This window comes from Seriola aureovittata, chromosome 10 (assembly GCF_021018895.1).
Source record: "Seriola aureovittata isolate HTS-2021-v1 ecotype China chromosome 10, ASM2101889v1, whole genome shotgun sequence".
Lineage (NCBI taxonomy): Eukaryota > Metazoa > Chordata > Actinopteri > Carangiformes > Carangidae > Seriola > Seriola aureovittata.
Genome location: NC_079373.1, coordinates 25,733,616 through 25,754,552, shown reverse-complemented (window position 1 = coordinate 25,754,552; position 20,937 = coordinate 25,733,616). Strand labels below are relative to the sequence as shown.

The following is a 20,937-nucleotide window of genomic DNA, read 5'->3' as shown; positions in this document are numbered from 1 at the left end:
TTGGTGGGAGTGTTCGTGTCAAAGATCACCAAACTTTGCGCCTGTGAATTGATTAGTTTTAAGGAATTACGCGTTCATTCTGATCAGTTCAAATTTGTGTTTGTGAAAAAGTGACAGCTTGATTTCTGCCAACATTCAAGTGAGTGTGAGAAACAAATAATAATTCATCTCTTTAAATGCACAACAAGTTCTACAAATCTATTTTAAAATATCTTTTAATTAAAGTGATACTTCTCATGTGGCCAAACAAACCTGTCACATTACAGACTGAGGCTTCCTGCTCTCCAACAGAGTGAAGAACAAAACACTCACACAGGCAGAACATCAGCTAACAACAACACAACAGCGTCGCCTCAATACATTACTGTCCGTCCCTTTGACTCACTCACACAAAGAAAAGAACCAAGAACAAGAACATTCAAAAGAACAAAGTACAGATGCTGAGGCAGCTGTGGTGGATGAGAACTTTTTATGCCCGTTTTCCCAATTTAAGGTAAAACTTTATTGTCTGACCTCTGACGACAATGCAACTTGGTAAAAGGGGGAAATCAGATTTTAGATTTGATTGGCACGTGACCAAATAATTAATTCCAGTTAAAGGTCAGTCTTTTATTGCGTGCGGAAAGTAAATAATTTAACATATATGGTAGAGGTGTGAAAAAAAAGAATCGATTCACATAAGAGTCGCGATACAATCTCTAAAAATCGACTTTCAGTGTTGTAACAGCGCCGGTTTACATTTTCTCCTGACATGAGTTTAGCTTGCTGATCCTGTAGATGGCGCCCGAACACTCCTCTTCGGTGCGAGCGACGGAAAACCTAAGGAACAAGTCATTCAACCCGAACCCATCCTCAGTGTTTGGGTTTAATAACCTCGAAGGTGTATTGATTGATTTCCAAACGTCAATCAAGCATCGAGTAACACGCAAGAAAACAATCCACCGTCATGGAGCTCAAGAATCGAATCGAATCGAATCGTGAATATATGTAGAATAATGTGTGTGGTCGCCACACTGGGTCACCATCAGTATATTTGATTTGGGATAGGTTTTACGCCAGACGCCTCTCCTGATGCAGCTGGGGATCGAACCGCCAACCACAGGATCAGCAGCCAACCTGCTCTACCACCTGAGGCATGTCCCCCCCCTTAGAATAACGACTAATAACTGACTATTTACTTCACTTTAAATATAAATTCAACACAACTAACTAAACTAACTAAAATAAAATCAATTTTCAAGGGAAAAATTTAAAAAAGGGCATAAAAATGATGCTCGTCCACAAACAGTGAGAATGAACAGGAAGCAGCTTCAGTGGAAACACGTGTGAGTTAGTGAAAGAACTAAAACGCTGTGAACTAACACCGACTGTGTCAAAGATAAACTCTGTGAACAGCGAGAGGACGGACGGCGGCGTCAGTCTGTCCGTCAGTAAAAACACTTGCTCGACAGTTCGGGTCGATTCCGCTCCAAGAGTTTGTGGCCTGATACGTCAAACGTGTCCGTCGATCACATGATCACATCAGAGGAATGACGAGCTCTCCTTCGACCTTCGACCTCAGCAGTGTGTCCCCACAACAGCGTAGGCGGCGGAGGTGGACGCCTCCCTGCGCATGGTGCTGAACGGTGACAGCTCCAGCTCGGTGGTGGTGCACTCGTTGTCGACGTCGCTGGTGGCGGTGACGGGGGACCGCGGCGGGCCGCACTCTTCGCAGCAGCAGCAGCAGCAGTCCAGGAAGGCTTTGGTAAACGGCTGGCACAGGAAGAACAGCAGCACCGGCGTCACCGCAGACTTACAGAAGAGCAGCAGCTGGCTCACCAGATGCAGGATGTCCAGGGTTTTCGCGGGAACGCCGGCCGCCATGTAGACGCTGACGATGTTGCAGATGTTCTCCGGGATGATGCAGAAGCCGTAGAGGATGGCCAACGCCACCACGGCACAGTTCATCTGGCTCTCCAGCTGGATCTGCTTCTTGCTGCCGCGGACGCAGGCCCGCTCGGCGCGGCGGATCTTGCGTGCGGTGACCAGCGAGCTGCAGATGGTGAAGAGCGTGGGCAGGCAGAAGTAGCAGCCGAAGTACCACCAGAGCCGCGCGCCGTCGTACGTGAGTCCCAGGACGTACAGCGTGTCCGGAAGTTCAGTGGAGATCCGGACCACGCAGCGCTCGCACGGCCTCACGTCGGGCGGGTCGCCGTCCTCGGTGACCAGCTGTCGGATCAGCAGCTCGGGTAGCGCCAGCAGCAGAGCGCCCACCCAGATGACGGCGAGCTTGGCCGAGGTGGACGCCCAGTTCTCGATCATCTCGTAGTACATCTGAACGTTGGTGGCGGCTCGGAAACGATCGATGCACAGAGCGCACAGCGTGAAGGTCGTGACCCCGAGAGACGCCACCTGGGAACAGAAGAACACTCTGGTTACACTCCTCAGAAAACAACAACAACTTCTGTACTCAAGAAGAAGAAGAAGAAGAAGAAGAGAAACAACAAATCAGTGACTGCTCGATGAAGAATCTTTTAGTGCGGAAGTGCGTTCACGTCAAAGAGCACGGCAACATGCAGTGAACTACAAGGAGTAAACGGCCGCCATCTTGACAACGCAGTGGAAGGGGGGAGGGACCGCCAACATACTTTTAAACTTGTAAAAGAAAATGGTGACCGAACAATGAGGACACGTCTGATTTGAGACACAACAATTAATACATGAGAAGAAAACCACGAGATCACGAGCAGCGTTTCTCAGGAGGAAGCACTTTGTCAGATCAGGTCACACATGCAGCTTTTAGCATCTTCTGACCGACTCTTTCTATTTCAGTACAGACCGCTCCGACCTGCCACTTCTACTTTCTCTCTTTATTCTTAGAGAACAGAAACACACACACACACACACACACACACACACACACACTTCAGCCTCCTGTTCTGCTTCATAATGTCACAGACCTCATGCACTGAGCCTCAGCAGCTGTAAACACTTCACACTGTGTGAAGGACACAGACAGGAAACCGTCTCTGTGACGCTGCCGAGTTACTGTCATGAAACAGAAATAGAAAAGTCCTGATGTCACGTCTCGTGCAGCTGCTGTAACTCAGTGTAATGTCTCATAGAACATGTTCCAGGGGATTAATTAGTGTCTGTGTTCTAATTATAGAGATAAGTATCTACTGCAGACCTTCTTGATTAAAGGGACGATGAGTTTTTCCAGCACGTCAGTGTTGGTCTGAGCGATTCGTCTGGTTTTATTATTTTATTATTTATGATATTATTATTCCATCACGATTTTGTTTCCAAACGATGATGAAAACAAGATGATCTAGATAAGACGATTATTGTGCCGCGTTCTGTTTCATTCCCCCTCTATAAACCATCCCCGCCATCCACTTCCTGGTTACGTTTTGGCGTACGTTGACATATAGTCTGTAGTGGCCGCGCTCAGATATCTTTAACTTATAACTGCAGACCTAACGCTTTGTTTTAAAATGTGTTTTTTTATCAAATGTTTTTATTATATATTTAATTGTATATATTTAGATTATATATTATTTATAATTTTATTTATTTATCTCATTTTTTAAATGTATTTTTCTTATTGTGTTGAAGAAGCCTGATGCTCATGTGAAGGTTTTCTTTACCAGTGTGCGTGTGTGTGCGTGTGTGTGTGTGTGCGTGTGTGCGTGTGTGTGTGTGTGTGTGTGTGTGTGTGTGTGTGTGTGTGTGTGTGACAGTCCCAGCAGTTTAATCCTCTTGGTGTTTTGTGTGATTACGCTCCATTAAACAGGTGAAGGAGGTGACGGCACTGATCTCAGATCTGCTGATGTGTCTCTACGTTTCTATTTAACCTTCATTCTTACTGAACTGAGTGTGTGTGTGTGTGTGTGTGTTTGTTTGTTTGTTTGAAGACACAGTTTTGACACCTGTGATTATAACCAAATGAGATGCTTCTTTCTAGTGAAATTAAAATCTGAACCCATAAAATAAAGTTCTAGCCAATAAATTATGTTTATTTATTATCTTAAATAAATGTGCAAATAGGATTAAATGTTTTTTTTTCATTATAAATTTGGCTTTAAAGGACAGTCGAGCCTAAAATTAAAATAAATACATAAATAAAAGTGAAATAAAAAGTCAAGAGTGAACGGATGACAGCTGATAAATGTCAGTAAAGTCATGTAGGTCATCGTCTCAAACAAAGAAGCTTAAACTCCTTTTGTTTTCAGCTTCTCCGTCACCAGCTGCTGACATGTTGATGTTCCAGCTGATTCAAAACACACCGAGATTACAAGCTGCAGCCGACACACACACACACACACATACACACACACACACACACATACACACACCATGGCCAAAAGTATGTGGACACATGGACGCTGCTGTAAAAAACCTCCACTCTTCTGGTTTCGAGGTTTCCACCAGATGTTGGTTCAGACCCAGGAGGGACAGTGATGCCGGGTGATGGGTTCTGGCTCACAGTCTGTGATCCAGTTCATCTCAAAGGTGTTGGATGAGGAACGAAAGATGCGTGTGGACAAAGCTCGGATCAAACAGAAAGTCTGAACTGATCCGGATCTAATCCGAGGCCTTCGTCCTGTTTACTCTGATGAGCACAGTCTCTGATCAGAGGGGGGTCTTTGTCTAATCTCAGTCTGAGAGACTCTTCATTAATCCTGATCTTCTCTCTGATTGGACAGTGGGGTGTCACGTGTTCAGCAGGTGTTGTCTTTGTTTTCCTCAGTCTGATGTGACACTGATCAGATTAAACAACCTTCACATTAGGCGAAGTTAAACCTGATGTAAAACCCAGACTGAGGCCTGGAGCCTCGTGCACGCACTTCCACTCTGGTGTGACCTGAGCACCTGTCGAGCAGGTGCACCTTGGACATTATTCCTCCATTCTGTAACATAAATTACACCCAGTGACGTCACAACAGTGCACTTCACCTTATGAGAAACAAACTTTACCCCTTTGGTTTGGTCCTTCCTGTTGCTTTCTGCAGACACACGTGTTAACGAGGCGTCTGTTCTTCACTGCTCTGTCATACTTTCATTTAATGGTGTTTATTTGATCTTGTTTTGTGCAGAAACTAAATCTGTTTTGGGAAGATGGACAAGAGATTTCAGGGTTGAGCTTAAGACATTAACCTCATGTCAGGACCCATCAGACCTGCACCTGTGAAACACACTGACATACACCTCACAGCCCCCCCCCCCCTCCTCTCACCTCCAGGTACGGGATGATCCTGCACGAGAACTCTCCCAGCAGCCAGTTCTTGGTGAGCTCGTGAAACACCACGAGCGGCAGGCAGAAGAAGACGATGACGAAGTCCCACAGCGCGAGGTTGGCCAGCAGCGAGTTGGAGATGCTCCTCATGTAGTAATTGTGACACACGATGCACATGACCGACACGTTCCCGATGATCCCCACGGTGAAGATGATGACGGCCGTGATCATCACCGCGTACGCGCCGTAAGACTCCGTGGTGAGCGGGTAGAACGGGTTCTTCACCTGCTTGCGTCTGCTCCGCGTGTTCACCGGCACGAGCGGCGTGGGGTCGGGGAAGTCCGGCAGAGAGTTCTCCTCCTCGTAGTCGCTGGTGTTGAGTCCGAAGGGCGGAGAGGCCTCTTGCTCCTGCGCCATGACCGCGGGCAGAGCCTCCAACGCAGCCGCGGCTCCGTCCTGCAGCGGCTCGCCGTGCTTCATCCTGCCGGGTTTGACACTCCGCCTCTGCCGCCGGTGCTGTCTGGTCCTCTCAGGTCTGCAGGTGGGTCCATGTCGGGTTTGTTTAAGCACCTTTCCCGGACTGCATCCACCACTCCGCGGTTCACTGACCTTGTCTCCATCCGTGCGTAAAGCTTCTTCAAGTCGGATGCGCCTATCTCCATTTTGCGAGTCACTTTTACGCACAGCGCGCCGGTGTACCTCCGTCCCCAGCGGCTCAGAGGACGACCGGTTTACAGTACCCAGCCACGAGGCCTGAGCACTGGCACCGCGCACCCCCCCATTGTCCTCCCAGCTGACTGTGCGCCATCTCCGGCTCTGCGCATTCCTGTCAGCGGCGGTGGATTCATAATGAGGACTGAAAGTCGTCTTTGTTTTCTGCCACTGGAGTTGACTCGCCACGGCCTCGCTGCACAGCCACAAACACAGTAACCTCAGGGGCGGATGCGGCATCGTGTGGTTCTGTCTAACCCGTGAGATGAAACCGTGTGATCCAAAATGATCCATCCATCTCTGGGCTCTGATATTCTCTCAAAAAAAGAAGAAGAAAAAAAAAAATCAGTTTTCCTTCATTTTCCCGCGCTAGCAGCTTTCACAAAGTCGTAGGTCGTGTAAAACAGGTGGACCTGGCCGGTTCGGGTGCGTCCCGGAGCGGCTCCAGTCTGGAGGCATCACCAGAGAGACCCAAATCCAGAGTGGAACCAGGTCCACAAATCAGTTAACCAGCCGTGCAGATCCTCCGCGGCAGAAGGTGGAGACGGGGGTGGAGTGCTGGAACCCAAACGACGCAGATCCACCTCCGTTAAGGAAAGTTTTTGCACGCCAAGCCGCACTCGAGCGCGCGGAGGGCGGTGTAGTGAGGTGGCGTGATATACGACCGGAGAAGACGCCGAGCTGCGTCTGAGAGACAAGAGAGGATCCGAGAGGATCCGAGAGGAGGAGGAGGAGGAGGAGGAGGAGGAGGAGGAGGAGGAGGAGGAAGGGGACAGTCATCTGTCAAGCCTGTGCTCTGATCCTGTAATAAACTGTACAAATAACACACTGAAGTGTGATCTGTGCGAGATTATCCACTTCAACAAAAATATGTATTTTCAGGTTTTATGCGGAAACTTTTCCTCTTGGTATAAGAAGCTTTTCTGGAAGTTTCGATCTCGAGTTTTCAGATATAAACTTTCTGTATTTGGCAGAAGAGCTCAGGTTTAAATGATCTGTCAGAAAATGTGAAAAAAATAAATAAATAAATAAAAATTAAGCAAAATAAATTCTCAACCTGCTGCTTTGCAAATCGAGAAAAACTTAATATTAAATTAATAATAATTTAAAAATACTAAATTTTGCATTGAAGATTTTACACAATAAATTTTTATGTGTATTTATAGTCTAGAAATATTTGGAGGTTTTTATTTCCTTTAGTCTCGTTAAACAGCCACAAACTCTTTACTATTATTTCATTAAACTGAATAATCCTGCAGCATCATTCAGTTCATCCAAAACAAAAATACACTTTAAAAAAAATATTCCTACATGACGTCATTGTGCGCGCGTGGTATTTGTGTTGAATCCCTGTGAAGATTAATCTTTAATAACAAAACTGTAGAAATCTCCCAGTTAAAGTGAGTTAAAGGGAAGTTCAGCTTGTCTGCCATCTAGTATCAAGTCTGGGTATTACAGCAGCGCTGACCTCATCTCCAAGGTGCTGGATTTGTTTCTCACTGACAGGTTTTACCACCTAAAGCGGTTCCAGCTTTTTGGCTGAGATTTTATTTTCGCAAGTTTTCTCTTTTTAAAAACGATTTGGTAACGATGAAAGGGAAAGTTTTTGAATTCGTCTGTGATGTTTGTCCTGTGTGTTTGTGTCCAGATACTTGGTCTCTCAGGGGCCCGCGGCCTTCAGCAGTTTCAGTCTGAAGTCTGCCTCTCTCCGGTCTCTCTCTCTCTCTCTCTCTCTGCAGATGTGGCTCCAACATCAGTCCTCTGGAGAGAAACCAGTTGAGGTGACAACAGAGAGAGAGAAACCAGGAGTTTTTAGTCAGATAAACACAACATTCATCAGTCAGCTCGTCTTCCTCCAGCTTTGAGGGAATAACATGAAGAAATAAGAAAGTACAAATAAGTGCATTTAAAGGAATAAATACAAAGATTTCAAGTTCCCTTTGCTGCATCTCATTACCTCCACCAAGGAGGTGCACGGGCCGGGGAACAAGCCACTAGACTTTAGTGCAGATCTGGTTAAAGAGGCGGAGGTAGGAACATCAAACACACGTTTGTCAGTTTCTTGGATCTTCATGTAGAAAATCAGACACATTGATGGTGTTTGTACAAATGATCTAAATCTGCGTGTCACACAGTGGCAGCAGCAACATTCAGGAACACTTACACCAGTATTTCATTCAACGTGCCTGATTGTTTGTTAGGCCTTGGAGGAGAGAGCCGTCCCAGCTGTCAGCTGACCAGCAGATGGCGCCGCAGCGCCACAGATCACTTCTGAAAAGTTCTCTGAAGATGAACAGCGACAGAAAATGAATTCACACTTTTACCTTGAAACAAGTTCTGCACTGGGTTTACCGTCTTCTTACTGCAGAAGTCTCCTGATCCCGCAGAGCTCCATGTCCCGCGATACATCCATCGTTGTCCAATCATCCGGGGTGTAACAAATCACCTAAATATTTTATGATGGAAAAAATTTAAATGCATACATTGAAAGAATTAAATAATATTTTTTAAATCTTTTATGGCTGACGTTTGAGTTTTCACAGTTTTGCTTCATGCGTCCTCTCTCTCCCAGGGATTTCTGGGAGAGTCCTGTAAAGGTTTGAGATGGATCATATTTCATGTCTCAGCCGCCCCATGTGCAGGGTTGTACCAATCTGAACACCTGCTAATAGTTAAGGTGCAAATAACAAAAAATAAAATGAGCAATAAAATAAAATAGTAATAAAACTATTCTGAGACAAAAAAAAAAAATCCTGATTACAGATAAACTGAGTCCCCTCTCAGCAGATCAAATACACAAATGTCAACAACCTCATTAAGTCAATATTCAGTCTTTTATTTTGAAAGTCGTAGCCAGATTTTTAAAAGTCTCCATACTCAGCAGTTTTATACATTTCCGAAGCAACATTTTAATTAACATTTATTTTCTTTTACACAATAAATAAAAAACAGATAAAAACCAGAACTCAGGTGAAATAAAAACAAGTAGAAACAGTTTTTCTGGTGGTGGTTCAGGCGGAGCCGGGTTCGGACCGCGTGGAGGAGGGTTTGGTGACGCAGGTGTGACAGACCTGGTGGCAGGTTTGGTTCTGTCCCGCGTCGTCCTCTGCTCGGTACGACGTCAGACACAAGTCGAGCCACGGATGCTCACCTGAGGACACACAAACACAAAACCAACGTCACATCCACACCTCTTCACTTCACACTGAAGTATCAAAGAAAGATAAACTCTTTAATCCAGGTGTGTGTGTGAGGATGACAGGTGTACCCGTGCCGCCCCCCGGTGGACAGAGGGTGTCCATGGTTTGGTGGATGATATTCTGAGCCTCTTGATTGGCTGCTACGTCATCCGCTGACACATTGAAGAACAGCTCCTGATTAAAAGACACATAATAAGATAAGAGACAACAAATAAAGCGAGTCTGAGTTTACAGACCAGAAGCGACGTTTACCTTGAACATCACGTTATTTTCTTGTTTTTAACCTTTTGTTTCACCTGCAGTTCTGTGAACAAACTACACTAAAATTTCAGTAAAAGTTCAGACACAGCGTGGTTTTTCTCCTTCCTCCTGGATCTGATCCAGAGCGATCGGGACGTTAAACGTGACGTGAAACTCACTGCGTCTCTCCACAGGAAGACGTGCAGCGTGTCGGTGGCGTCGCGCAGCTCGAGCTTCATCAGCAGGACGAACTGCAGCAGCTGAACGCCGAGAGCTGCGGAGCAGAGGAGCAGAGACATTAACGCCCATGTGATTTATTTCAGAGGGGAAAGCTGCGGCTGGAACAGATCTGAGACCAGCCAGGTGACGTTCAAGCAACTTTTACAAGCTGCTGAATCAGGACAAAAAAGGGGGAAAGGACACAAACATAAACTGGGAGAGAGTAATGTTGGCGTCCTGCAGATATGAGCAGAGGTTTAATGTTAGAAAAGTATGGCTGCCTTTAAAAAGTGTTTTTATTATTGATTCATGCCACAACGCTCAGCACAATTTCCCATGAGTCTTCAAATGTTTTGATTCGAGTCCAAAATGTTCTGTTCAAAATGATATAAAACTGAGAAAAGCTGCAAATCCTCAAATTAAAATAACTGCAACCAGAGAACAGTCACAGGTTTTGACTTTGACTTCATCTGACAGAAAAAGAAAAAGTGTTTTCTACAATAACTGAACAGAGAAGGAGCTGAAGTCACAACACTCACATATCACTGTCAGTCTCAGACCGAACCGTCTCACCTTCTGCGATCATCCTCTCATCGATCACTTCGACTCCCTCAGTGCTCGGCTCCCTCACTGCAGCATCAGAGCAACGTTTACATCTAAAACAAAGACAGGAAGTCATAAAGAGAATCCACAGATCCACATCTCTGGCTCACAGCAGGGCCTTTTAATTTGAAATATAACCAACTGTATCCCGCCATCATCCCCACAGATGGAGCGATGAGACTCCACAGCTCAGTTTATGGCTTCATAAGAAGGAGATCTTCTCTCCAAGGTCAGGGATGAACTCTAAACCTTTACTTTGAAGCAGAGACGTTACCGTCGGCCTCTGTAGAGAATCAACAATGAACGTTCAAGCTCAAATCTGAACGTTTGTTCTGCACATGATCCTCAGTCGGCTCCAGACCGTCGCTCAGAGAGACAGATGAATCAGTTTAAACCAACACATGATTAAAACTGTTGGTCTCACAGATCAGGAGCCAAACTGCAGCAGCTGCATTTGGTTAATGTACTGAGGTGGTTTAATATTTATACTATTATAAGAATTTGTTTTATTTTTGTATAAAAACATATAAAACCTGTCTGACAGCATCTCAGATACTAGATCAGATGCAAAAATGAGATCTGGAGTAAACGGTTACAATGAGATGCAGCTAATGTTTCAACGTAAATCACATCGTCATCAGAGGGAGACGTTTAAAACGCCTGGATGCAGATAAATAAATGTACATTCAGGCAGTTCGTATTTTCGTTTTAAACTGAAAAAACGCCATAAAAGTGAACATCAGTTTGATCATGGAGTTCAATATTAACTGATTTAGTAAAAGGTTGGACAAAGGAAAGAATCACAGTCTATTTCCACATATAAATTGATCAGGCTACGCAAGTAAATAATACATCACACACTTTTAGATAAAATATTTTCCATGTCTTAATACAAAGCAGAAACAAGATCTTTATCTGTCTGTGCTTGCATGATGTTACTTTATAGAACGGCCATTACATCCTCTTGGCTTTTATTTTGTAATATTGACCTTTACTTCCATGACCACCTTCCTTCAGTCTTCAATTCATCAAGGAAAAATTAGAAGAAAAAAACCACCAGAACTGTTTCCTCAGATTTAATGTTCTTGACTTTTTTTTCTAATATTTTTTTTGTTTTGTTTTTGGTTTAAAACGAAACAATCGATCATTTTCTTGTTTTTTTTTTCCTGTTTTTTTTTTTGTTTTTAATTAAAACGAAAAATGAACCTGGTACGTAGACGGACTCAGATAACGAAATTAAAAGTGAAAACTGTGAGATCTGATCTTTCCTCATGCTGACTCAGTCGACTTTGATCTTTCATTTGCCTGATGCACTGAGACTCCTTCACGTTAAAGGTCCCAGTGTATCAGCCACAAATCAGCCAATACAAGCCTCAGTATCTGTGTAATCAGCTGATCGGTACATGCACCACTCATTAGTCTTTAAATCGATTCAAAGGGATTTTCATCATAAATCTTTGTTGGTTTGTTAGAAGCTGGTCTCTGACCCGTAGTATCGCCTCCTGCCCCTGAACAGGAAAGGTGCAGACAGGTCGAGCAGAGCCAGGTGACCTCCCGACGACCTCACGGGGACGATGTTCTGGTAGCCGGCCGTTAGTCGACATGTTTCCTCCAGAGTCGAACCTGAAAACCCCAGAAGCTCCGTCACCAGGTGTCTGGTTTGAGGATAAAAAAGCCTGATGATCAGTTGATGAAGATTCTCACCCTTGAGGAAGAGGAGCTCTTTGGTTTTGCCCTCGGCCAGGAGCTCGGAGGACAAGTGGACGGTCAGAGATCGGTCCACGGATCCCGGGGCGTCTCCGGGGGCGTCAACCTTCCCGGAGAGCAACCACGGCGGAGGACTGCAGGGTCCGGAGTCGCTGTTCGCCTCAGAGAACAGACCTGAGACCAGTTCATCATCTGGAACATCCAGCCTGAGATCAGAGTGTCCAGTCAGAGGGAAAACACACATTTCATTATATTTGACAACTCGACAACAATCCTTATCTGTGCTGCTCCCTGTACGAGCCGATGTTTACAGATGAGTGTGAAGGGGAGAGAGGAGGAAAAGTAAATAAGCACAGATTTAATAATTCATTTGTCTCCTGTTGTGCCACAGTCGAATCTGTGTTTGTTTACTCTCAAACTGAGCCGGCTGCAGTTTGATGAACATGTTTGTAAATGATTAGTTTCTGTAAACTGCACTCGATAAAACAAAAGCTTTACATTTCTACATCAGAAAGACGTTCGGTTTAATCATATTTAACTTCAGGCGTTTAATTTAAAACAAGCGACAGAAGAAAACTAGAGAACACCAGATTGGACATTTCCTCTGTGTGTGTGTGTGTGTGTGCGTGTGTGTGTGCGCGTGCGTGCGTGCGTGTGTGTGTGCGAGCCTACATGGATGAGCACTTGCTGCAGTAGAGTTTCAGAGCCTGGTGGAGTGTGCGGGGCTCGTAGGATCTCAGCTGGACCCGGACGTGGTGAACTCGACCTGGCCCGGACCGCTTCACCTTGGACAGCGTCACCGGCTGCAAGTCGTGACTGCAGCTTCTCTCTGAGAAAAAAAACCACAGGATAAACACAAGCAGAGTGACTTTCATCAACCTCCAAAGCTTTAACATGCTGTGGAGAACAGTCTGTCGCGTCGCAGCATCTGTTACACTGCGAATACCGGACACGCCACGACCTGGAGTACTGACAATCATTTAGAAGGACCTTCAACAGCAGGTCCAACACGCTCAGGAGAACTTTTCCTGGTCTACAAAGCTGGTTATCAACTGGCTCAGTTAACCCCGGGTTTACCAATCCTGCTACGAGTGAAAGAGTTTTTAATTATAATCAACCTCGTCAGAAACATGAATAATGAGTATTTTGGCTCTTTTGTCTGATGATGAACAAACTGTCATGAACACGTGGAGCAGATGAAAAGTTAAAGCTGCAGATGAAGAGAGAGGTCAGTCCGACTGAAGCGTTCAAAGAAATATTTCACAGCGTAAAGTCATCAAGGGGTTTAGTTTTTATTTCTAGTTCTGGTCACAGAGTCTCCTCCTCTGATCCTCTGAAGTTAACCTGCGCCGGAGCTCAGGGTCGGTTACCATGGCGATAATACTGGTAGAATTAAACGCCATGTTTGGGTTCCGTATCTACTGTTGCTCTGTTATTGGACGCTTCGTCTTTTACCAAATTCCCTGAATATTTCTGACTTTCTCAGACTTTCTCAGACTCCAGGACTTTGACCCACTTTGCAGAATTTTACTAGAAATCCAGAATCACTGAGAAACAAGAGAAAGCACAGAAATAGAAATAGTAGAAGTGCAGTTTACTATCAGTCGATTGATCCACACAGACCGTTGAGTCTTTAAATTAATCTCAAACTGATGGAAACAGACAATGAGTGACACTTTGTTTGCTGAACGTGACCCGTTGATCGGCAGCAGTGTTGTGTTTCGTACCTGTGCAGCAATTCACGGTTTCAGCACCTGAAAGAGACAAACAGACAGAGCTGGTAAACAAACCGAGGACCGCTGAGCTGCTGCAGGAAACACAAAGTCATCTGATGCGATCTGAGCGTTTTTATTAGAAAGACTTAAAACAAGCAAAAAGACTCTGCTGCTGCTCCAGCTCACATATCCCTCTGCGACTGTGCAGTCATCACACTCGCTGTAAACATCCTCCTGCTACTGAGCAGACATAAATCCACAGATTTACAGCTGGTAAAAGATGCTGGAAGTTTGGTTTAACTGAAATAAAATTGATCAATTCTCTTGTTACAAATGTTCTTTTAAACTGAGGATGCAGGAAAATTCACAGCAGATCAAAATATATAAATACTGTGCGAACAAGAACCTTTCACAGGCGGAGAACAAATACGGAAATAAATTAAGTTTTAAAACTGGACCTGAGATACACAGTATGTTCTGTATAATAATGGTGGTACATCAGTGTCATGAACTCAAGATGATGTTTTCTCCTCGTCTTTCTTCACCTGCTTTAAACTGATCTACTGCCAAACTGTTTGTTAATGTAGTAGTACATTAAAAAAGAAGAAGTTTTGTGCTTTTATTGCAAAGAATCTTTGTCTCAAATGTTCTGTCCACTCAAGAGTTACACAACAGACCTCAGGCCTGCAGGTCTGAACACAGACACAACCCTTTCTAATGTGTCTGTCTGTCCGCAAACTCTTTATCTTATCCCCAGTGAAGCGTGGGCTTTTAGAAGGAACTGCTAGCGGAGGCGGCTCCCTGCAGCATCCATCCATCCATCCATCATCCATCCATCTTAGTCACACAATGGAAATATTTTGTTTTCAGCAGCCATGCTAGCAGCTGTGTGAGGCTCTACACACATACTGGTGTTTTGGGCTAAATGCTAATTGTACGCACGATAAACAAGCGGCTAACATGAAAAGCATGAAGGAAGAGAAAACATCTTCTGTCACTAGCTTTAGCGCTCAAACCTGAGAGTCTACAGTCATGCTAGCAGCAGGGGGAGATTTCCGCTATATCAGAGCTGTTTTCCAGCAGTATTTTTAGATTTTAGAAGAGAGGAGACTTCATGGATGAGGATTAAATGGTTGGTTTGGCAAATGAGCTTTTGGTTAACCGCCACACACCTGCTAAAGAGCAGCACATGTCTCCCATGCCACAGTGAGTATGTAGGCACAGTGATGCTGTGAGCTAAGTCAGAATGCTAATGTGTTTAGCAGGTATAATGCTTATTTATTCCACCACTTGTTTAACATGTTAGCATGCTAATATTCGCTACATAGCACTATGACAAAGTATAGCTAGAAGCTGATGAGAGTGTTATTAGTTCTGGACTAAATGGCTGAGCCGCCTCTGGAGTCTCCTTTAATCAGCTGATCAGAGGTGATGCGGGAGCAGCATCTAGTGGTCGTGAGAGGAACTGCAGCTGCTGATCGGTCAGGACACCAGAGACTTTAACTTACAGAGCTGTTTCACCTTGGTCGACTCTGGCGGCGTGCTCCAGACCTCCAACAACTCCGAGTCGCTGAAATCAGAGAGTCTGTCCTCGTGATCCTCTGAGAAGGTCTCAAGGGTTCTACAGACACATGAACAGGAAGACGCTTTTACATCACCACCACATAGAAACAGAAATACAGTGAATAGTTCTGGTGAGCCGAATCGCATACTGCTATTCTCATTCATTCAAACATCTACATATAAAAACAGAGAGAGGGACGTGTCGACGAGGGTTGATCTTAAACCTGGATTAAATCCTGAATTTTTAAATCTTCTTCCAAACTTTTGTTTTCCTCCAAAAGTTCCTCGTTAAAGTTTTCCACAATGTCTTTATTTTTAGCCTCAGTATTTTTGTCCCCTGTCTCCTGCTGTACCTCTTCAGCTCCTGCACGTCGGGGCTCGTTTCTGGAAGAACCCGGATCCCCCTGCCGTACGCCGTCCCACCGTGCAGGTGAAAAGCCAGGTGATCCACCTCCTCTGATTGGCTGCTGGTGAGGCCGGGCACCTTACTGGATCCTGGTATCGCTCGCAGGTTGTAGATCCTCAGGAAGGCTCCAGGCTGAAGGAACAATTACAAAAACAAAACACAAAAAACATTAATTAAAGATCAGAAATTATTATTTAAATATCAGAAACAACAACTTTTCATCCCTGTCAGGACAAAGCTCTTGACAATTGTCTCTCAGCTGCCGTCCAAGGTGACAGCAGTCATCAGCAACAATTTGGGGGTTCAGCTTCCCGCTCAGAAATACTGACATGTCCGACGTTAATCGCAGGTTGAACCTCTAACCTTGCGATTAATGGAGCACCTGCTCTCCCTCCTGAGCCACAGCCGCCTCCACAATCCGACACAACAGATGAATGTTTCCAGTGAGGAAGCTGCTGCAAAGGAATGGTAAAAATTCACGACACATTAAAAAATAGAAATGTCCAGAATCTGTCCTGCAGAGGCACAGAAGACAAGGTCAAAACAGCAGCAGAAATTTGTGTCATTTGTCTTTAAAACCTTGTTTAAACCTGCAGCAGCAGAACAAGCCATAAAAACAACATCCGACATTTGCCTTAAATGTCTCATTGTTTCTCTGTTTGTGTCCCTCTCATGTAAGTAGCAAGGAAAGGATGCGAGGAAAGGATGTGAGGAGAGAGGAATCGAAGAAAGAAGTTTTTATGGAATTGAGACGACCTCTCCTCCGTCAGGTGTCACATTTTGAGGGCGTTGGCACAGCTGGATCAGTCGGTCTGCAGATGTTAAGAGCTTGTTATGCCTTGTAGTTTGTATTTGAGAGGACAATTTGATGTACTGTGGAAATAATAATGTTTATATTGTGAAAAGAACCTTCACATCACAGTTTGTGTTACTGTTCAGACAAAGCGTTATTTATTTTGTAAATTATTTGCATCAGCAAATGTTATTGATATTCTACTAAAGCGTTGTGTCAGACTTCTGCAGAGGATGGTGCCCAGCATCCACACAGTAATCTGTGCAGGTGTTCCTATTTTTCTGGTCAGTCAGTGTAGACTTCAGCAGGTTTTAATCAATCAGCAGATGGCGATGTTGCACCAGACTTACAGTCAGAGCGGTCACAATGCTTCAGACGCTGCTCAAAGGACTCAGTTTTGGAGGGTTTGTCATTTTTGTTTTTCCTCTCCGTCACGACGAGTCTGCTCTGACACAAATCTGTCCTCACTCTCATCAGCTAACACTTCACTGGTCGAGTGTCAGACGGATTCACTCTGTTCAGAAATTCCACTGAAGCCTTGACACAGGGAGGGTTCAGTCGATATGAGGCCCGGACACACACATATATATGACCTTTAATTGTATTATAGCTGGAGAGCAGGAGAACGTCTCAGAGAGTGAATCCTCTATAAGCTGTGGCTTCTTTTAAATCCATTTTCTCCATTTACTGAGTGAAGTTTGAGTCAGTGTCAGGGTGGATTAACAGCTGATCTCCTGAGGCCTCTCCTCTTCTGAAGGTCCACAGGAAGAGTGGAGAGATTAACTGGGAAGACTGGAGAGCTGCCACCACTTCCACAGAAGCATTTCATTATAACTGGAATCATCCTTTTATCTAGAATGATTTCCACACAACTGGAGGTTGCTTTGAAACTGACACATGGGAGAAAGCTCTGGCGTTTTCATTTATGTGAATTCAAGAACTGAAAAAAAAGAAAGAAATTCACTTGGTTTTGCTGTCCCTATGTCGCTGTATCAAGATCTGAGGACGGGAAGAATCAGGTTAAGAAAAAGTGAAAGATTAAACCCACGAAAAGACTTCAAGAAAAGAGAGATGACAGATTATTTACAAAAAGAGTGAATGTGTCCTGACACTGTCTCAACTCCCAATGAATGATAATGTTCCTCTCTAACTGCTAGACAGGTTTGACTCATCTACTTAAAAGGTGAAAATATCTAAATGTTGTGTTTATAACTTGTTTCTAACTGCACATTGACTTTTAAAACACTTATTGTGGGTTATTTTGAAAGGAATTGACTAACAACATTGTCCTTTAGATATAAAGACTTAGTCGTCTTAGTCTCAGTGAGTTTGGACTGAACACAAAGTGAATTTTACATGGGCTCAGAAGTCAGACTTTATTCACTCTTGGCGGCGAACCTCTGCATGAGTTGAAAATGTTTAAACTCAAGAGACGAATCACACTAAAGCCAAAGCATGTTCCAACTAGAATCACCGCCTGATGGTTGTACGCCTTCGCCAACCAGCAGGAAATATGGTCACAGTCTCTCCTTCCTGAGTTACAGCATTGAATAATGACCAGATGTGTTTTTGCAGAACATTATGATGTCACAGTGACGTTAACCTTTAATCATTTGATATAAAATGTCATCACTTAATTTTTATCCTGATACACATTTGGGTTAAATGTCATAATCAGTGTCTGAATTAGTGAGTTATGGCCAAACAACATGTTTTGTGAAGTCACTGTGACCTTGGCCTTTGACCTTTCACCACCAAAATGTCATCGCTCCATCCTTGAGTCCAAGTGAATGTTTGTGCCAGACTTGAAGAAATTCCCTCATGGCGTTACTGAGATATTGCGTTCACGGGAATGTGACGGACAGACGTCAAACACAATGCCTCAGGCCCTGGCTGTCGCCAGCGTGGAGGCATGAAAAGGAGAGAAAATGAAGAAAGATTAAACTCTTGATACATTCAGCCTCAGACTGCCCTCCATCCCTCGGCCAACCATCTTCTACCAGACATGAATCATCTGTCATCACTTGGGGGAACGTACCTGCTTTTATTGTTGCAGAACACTTAATCCTGTCAAAGGACCGGAGGATTTTCTAACGCAAAATCTAAAAATAATCTGACTAGTAACCTCATTATATTCTTTTAAATGAAAATCAGCTTCCATTAAGTTGAATTCAATGCATCAAGGCCACATGAAGAACTCTCCTCTTTTTCTTTGGGTGTATGTTTTCGATTTAGTTCTCTCCATCTTCCGCAGAGCTTCCCAAGTACATAGAAACTCTATATTTGAATATGAATTATAATTAAGATCATATAAATCCCACTGAGGCACGGAGCAAACAATGAGTCCAAACAGACAGTATTTTTGTTTGTAGAATCCCAGACTCTGCCCGGGTTTCATTTCGTCTCCGGAGACCTGGATGTTTAGCAGATTGATACAGAGGAAAACAACAGTAAGTACTCGCGAGTCTAGCTGTGTTTTCTCAGAGCTGCGTGAGAGAGTTTAGCCGAGTTTACTACCGTTTGTGTTTGGAAGCAGGTGTAAAGAGAAATGAGAGAGTGACTAATGCTGAAAGATTGGGAGAAAACACCAGAGGACACACAGCAGGGCGAATAAAGGTGGTACCATGTGGTGTTGGCTCTGATCCGGCCCGGTCCAGCTTATTGTCTGTATTCACATATTAAATTCTCTGTAGCAGCCCCGAGAGGCCAGGTGTGTTTATAATGAGCCAACATTCAGCTGAGAGAAGCAGCACTAAGTTTAGACCAAAACATGACTCATCTGACCAGATGACCAAGGTCACGCTGCGTCCAAGAGTGTCGCCGACTGAGGACGACTTTGCAGATGAAGTAGTCTGAGCTGCAGGTCGTACAACAACTTCTTCTAGTGACAAAACTTTTATGTTTTCATTTGAATTTGCTCTTTTGTCTCTTGATTTGCATAAAACTGCTTCAAGAACGATTCAACACAATCTCCCTTTGGTTTTTTTTGGTAAATGGACATGAAATGAGACAAAATGGACTCCCAGGTGTCCCTATAGAGACACTAATCAATTCCCAGGTGTCCATGTAAATGTTTTGGCTTGTGGTCTTCATCAAGTCATGACCCTGATTTAGGGTTGCTTGTTTTGACCTTTGTCAACTGTTTCCTGCCTCCATTCACCAAGAAAGTTGGCGAAGTTGGTGCCAGAAATCCCTGTTGTGCTTCTGGACGATAACAGACTCTCAGATGTCAATAACGGACTCCCAGGAGTCCACAGAGAGAGGACAGAAAGAAATTATTTTCCCAATTTGGTGTGGAAGAACTTGTCTTGCCTGCACGGAGCCCTGACTTCAACTCCATCCAACACCTTTGGGATTTAGTGGAACGCAGACTGTGAGCCAGAGCTTATCACCCAGCATCAGAGTTGGACCTCACTCATGCTCTTTTGGCTTAATGGGGGAAAAATACCTGCAGCCAGAGTCATCACAAGAGTGGAGGTTGTTATTGTTTGCTTGCTTTCAGACCAATGAATCACTGCCCCCATCGCACATTTATTCTGTGACTCTGTGATGAATAAGTCTGGTGTTCGGTCCTGGGCTCATTGACGACCATTTGTACAGGGTGGAGAAACAATCAACCAATCAGACGTTTGTGTCTTTCAACATAGCAAGTATGTAGAAACACAAGTCATCCTTTTAAAGTTATGTTCCAGCAAAGACACGGCACATTACAGACTCAAGTTGTGACATTTATCTCTGCAGGCTACGAGCCGGGTGTGGCACAAATTGCGACCTTTTTCAGAAAGACAAGAACAATGTGAATCCTCACGTTGCACTAGAAAGGTCCAGAAGAATGCATCATCTACTCACCCTTTCCTCAGTTGTAAACCATAGTCTGGTAAAAGTCCAAGCACAACTTTCAAAGCCAATACACCCATGTTTCAAACTTTTCAGCGCTTGTTCCTCCATTGGTCTTTAAACAGCGTATGCAGAGTTGTTGTTTTACTGTTATCAATCAACTGCCAAATTAGTCCAGAAGATAGCGACGATGACATGACAAAAAATGAATAGCCTGTTCATTGCAGTGCTGTAAACATACATACACATACAGCCATATTCCTGCTACAAGACAGTTAAAAAAATACCCAAGAATAGTTTCCATAGACATAATGATTTATTTTCGAATCTAAAAAACGGCCCCAAGCAGAATCCCAGCACCGTTCAGCCATGAATTTAAAAAGAGTTTTGTAGAATATATATTTCTCAAAGTAAGGTAGAGAAAAATGATTGTTTTGGTATCTCAGGTTTTGTACCAGCAGTGGTATTAATTTAAAACACCAAGCCCGACATCAGGAGGTGTTAGCCTGTTGTGTCTCCTCTGAACCATTAGTACAAGTTTCAGTATCAACACCCAGGTCTGGTTGTGATGTGATATACTGGATTTAATTGAGTGTACCTGAACTCCAGCAGGTGAATACTGCTGTCTTGTTTTCTTTCTTTCTTTTTCATATTTTAGTCCATGAGCTACGTATACTTTTCACTGCTGGTGACAATGTTTCTAAAGCTCACTCAGTGTGTCCTTA

At 44.1% G+C, this 20,937-nt stretch overlaps 2 protein-coding genes across 3 annotated transcripts in view; both read right to left on the bottom strand.

Moving 5' to 3' along the window:
- Positions 1-197: 197 nt before the first annotated feature.
- On the bottom strand, positions 198-6,624 carry gpr37a (G protein-coupled receptor 37a). The gene is made up of 2 exons (XM_056386213.1): positions 5,219-6,624; positions 198-2,391 (listed from the first exon to the last, which is right to left on the bottom strand). The coding sequence occupies exons 1-2, from the start codon at positions 6,221-6,223 to the stop codon at positions 1,558-1,560; spliced, it is 1,839 nt and encodes a 612-aa protein (XP_056242188.1). The 5' UTR covers positions 6,224-6,624; the 3' UTR covers positions 198-1,557.
- A 2,125-nt stretch (positions 6,625-8,749) lies between these two features.
- The window catches only part of pot1 (protection of telomeres 1 homolog), a 59,851-nt gene continuing 47,663 nt past the window's right edge, over positions 8,750-20,937 (bottom strand). For both annotated transcript variants that reach the window (XM_056388369.1, XM_056388368.1), the window contains exons 11-20: positions 15,530-15,714; positions 15,122-15,234; positions 13,626-13,652; positions 12,571-12,727; positions 11,896-12,104; positions 11,679-11,814; positions 10,162-10,244; positions 9,549-9,643; positions 9,198-9,303; positions 8,750-9,080 (exon numbers count right to left, since the gene is read on the bottom strand). In XM_056388369.1, the coding sequence (XP_056244344.1) occupies positions 8,941-9,080; positions 9,198-9,303; positions 9,549-9,643; positions 10,162-10,244; positions 11,679-11,814; positions 11,896-12,104; positions 12,571-12,727; positions 13,626-13,652; positions 15,122-15,234; positions 15,530-15,714 (1,251 nt within the window). In that variant the 3' untranslated portion in view covers positions 8,750-8,940. The remainder of the gene's footprint in view (positions 9,081-9,197; positions 9,304-9,548; positions 9,644-10,161; positions 10,245-11,678; positions 11,815-11,895; positions 12,105-12,570; positions 12,728-13,625; positions 13,653-15,121; positions 15,235-15,529; positions 15,715-20,937) is intronic.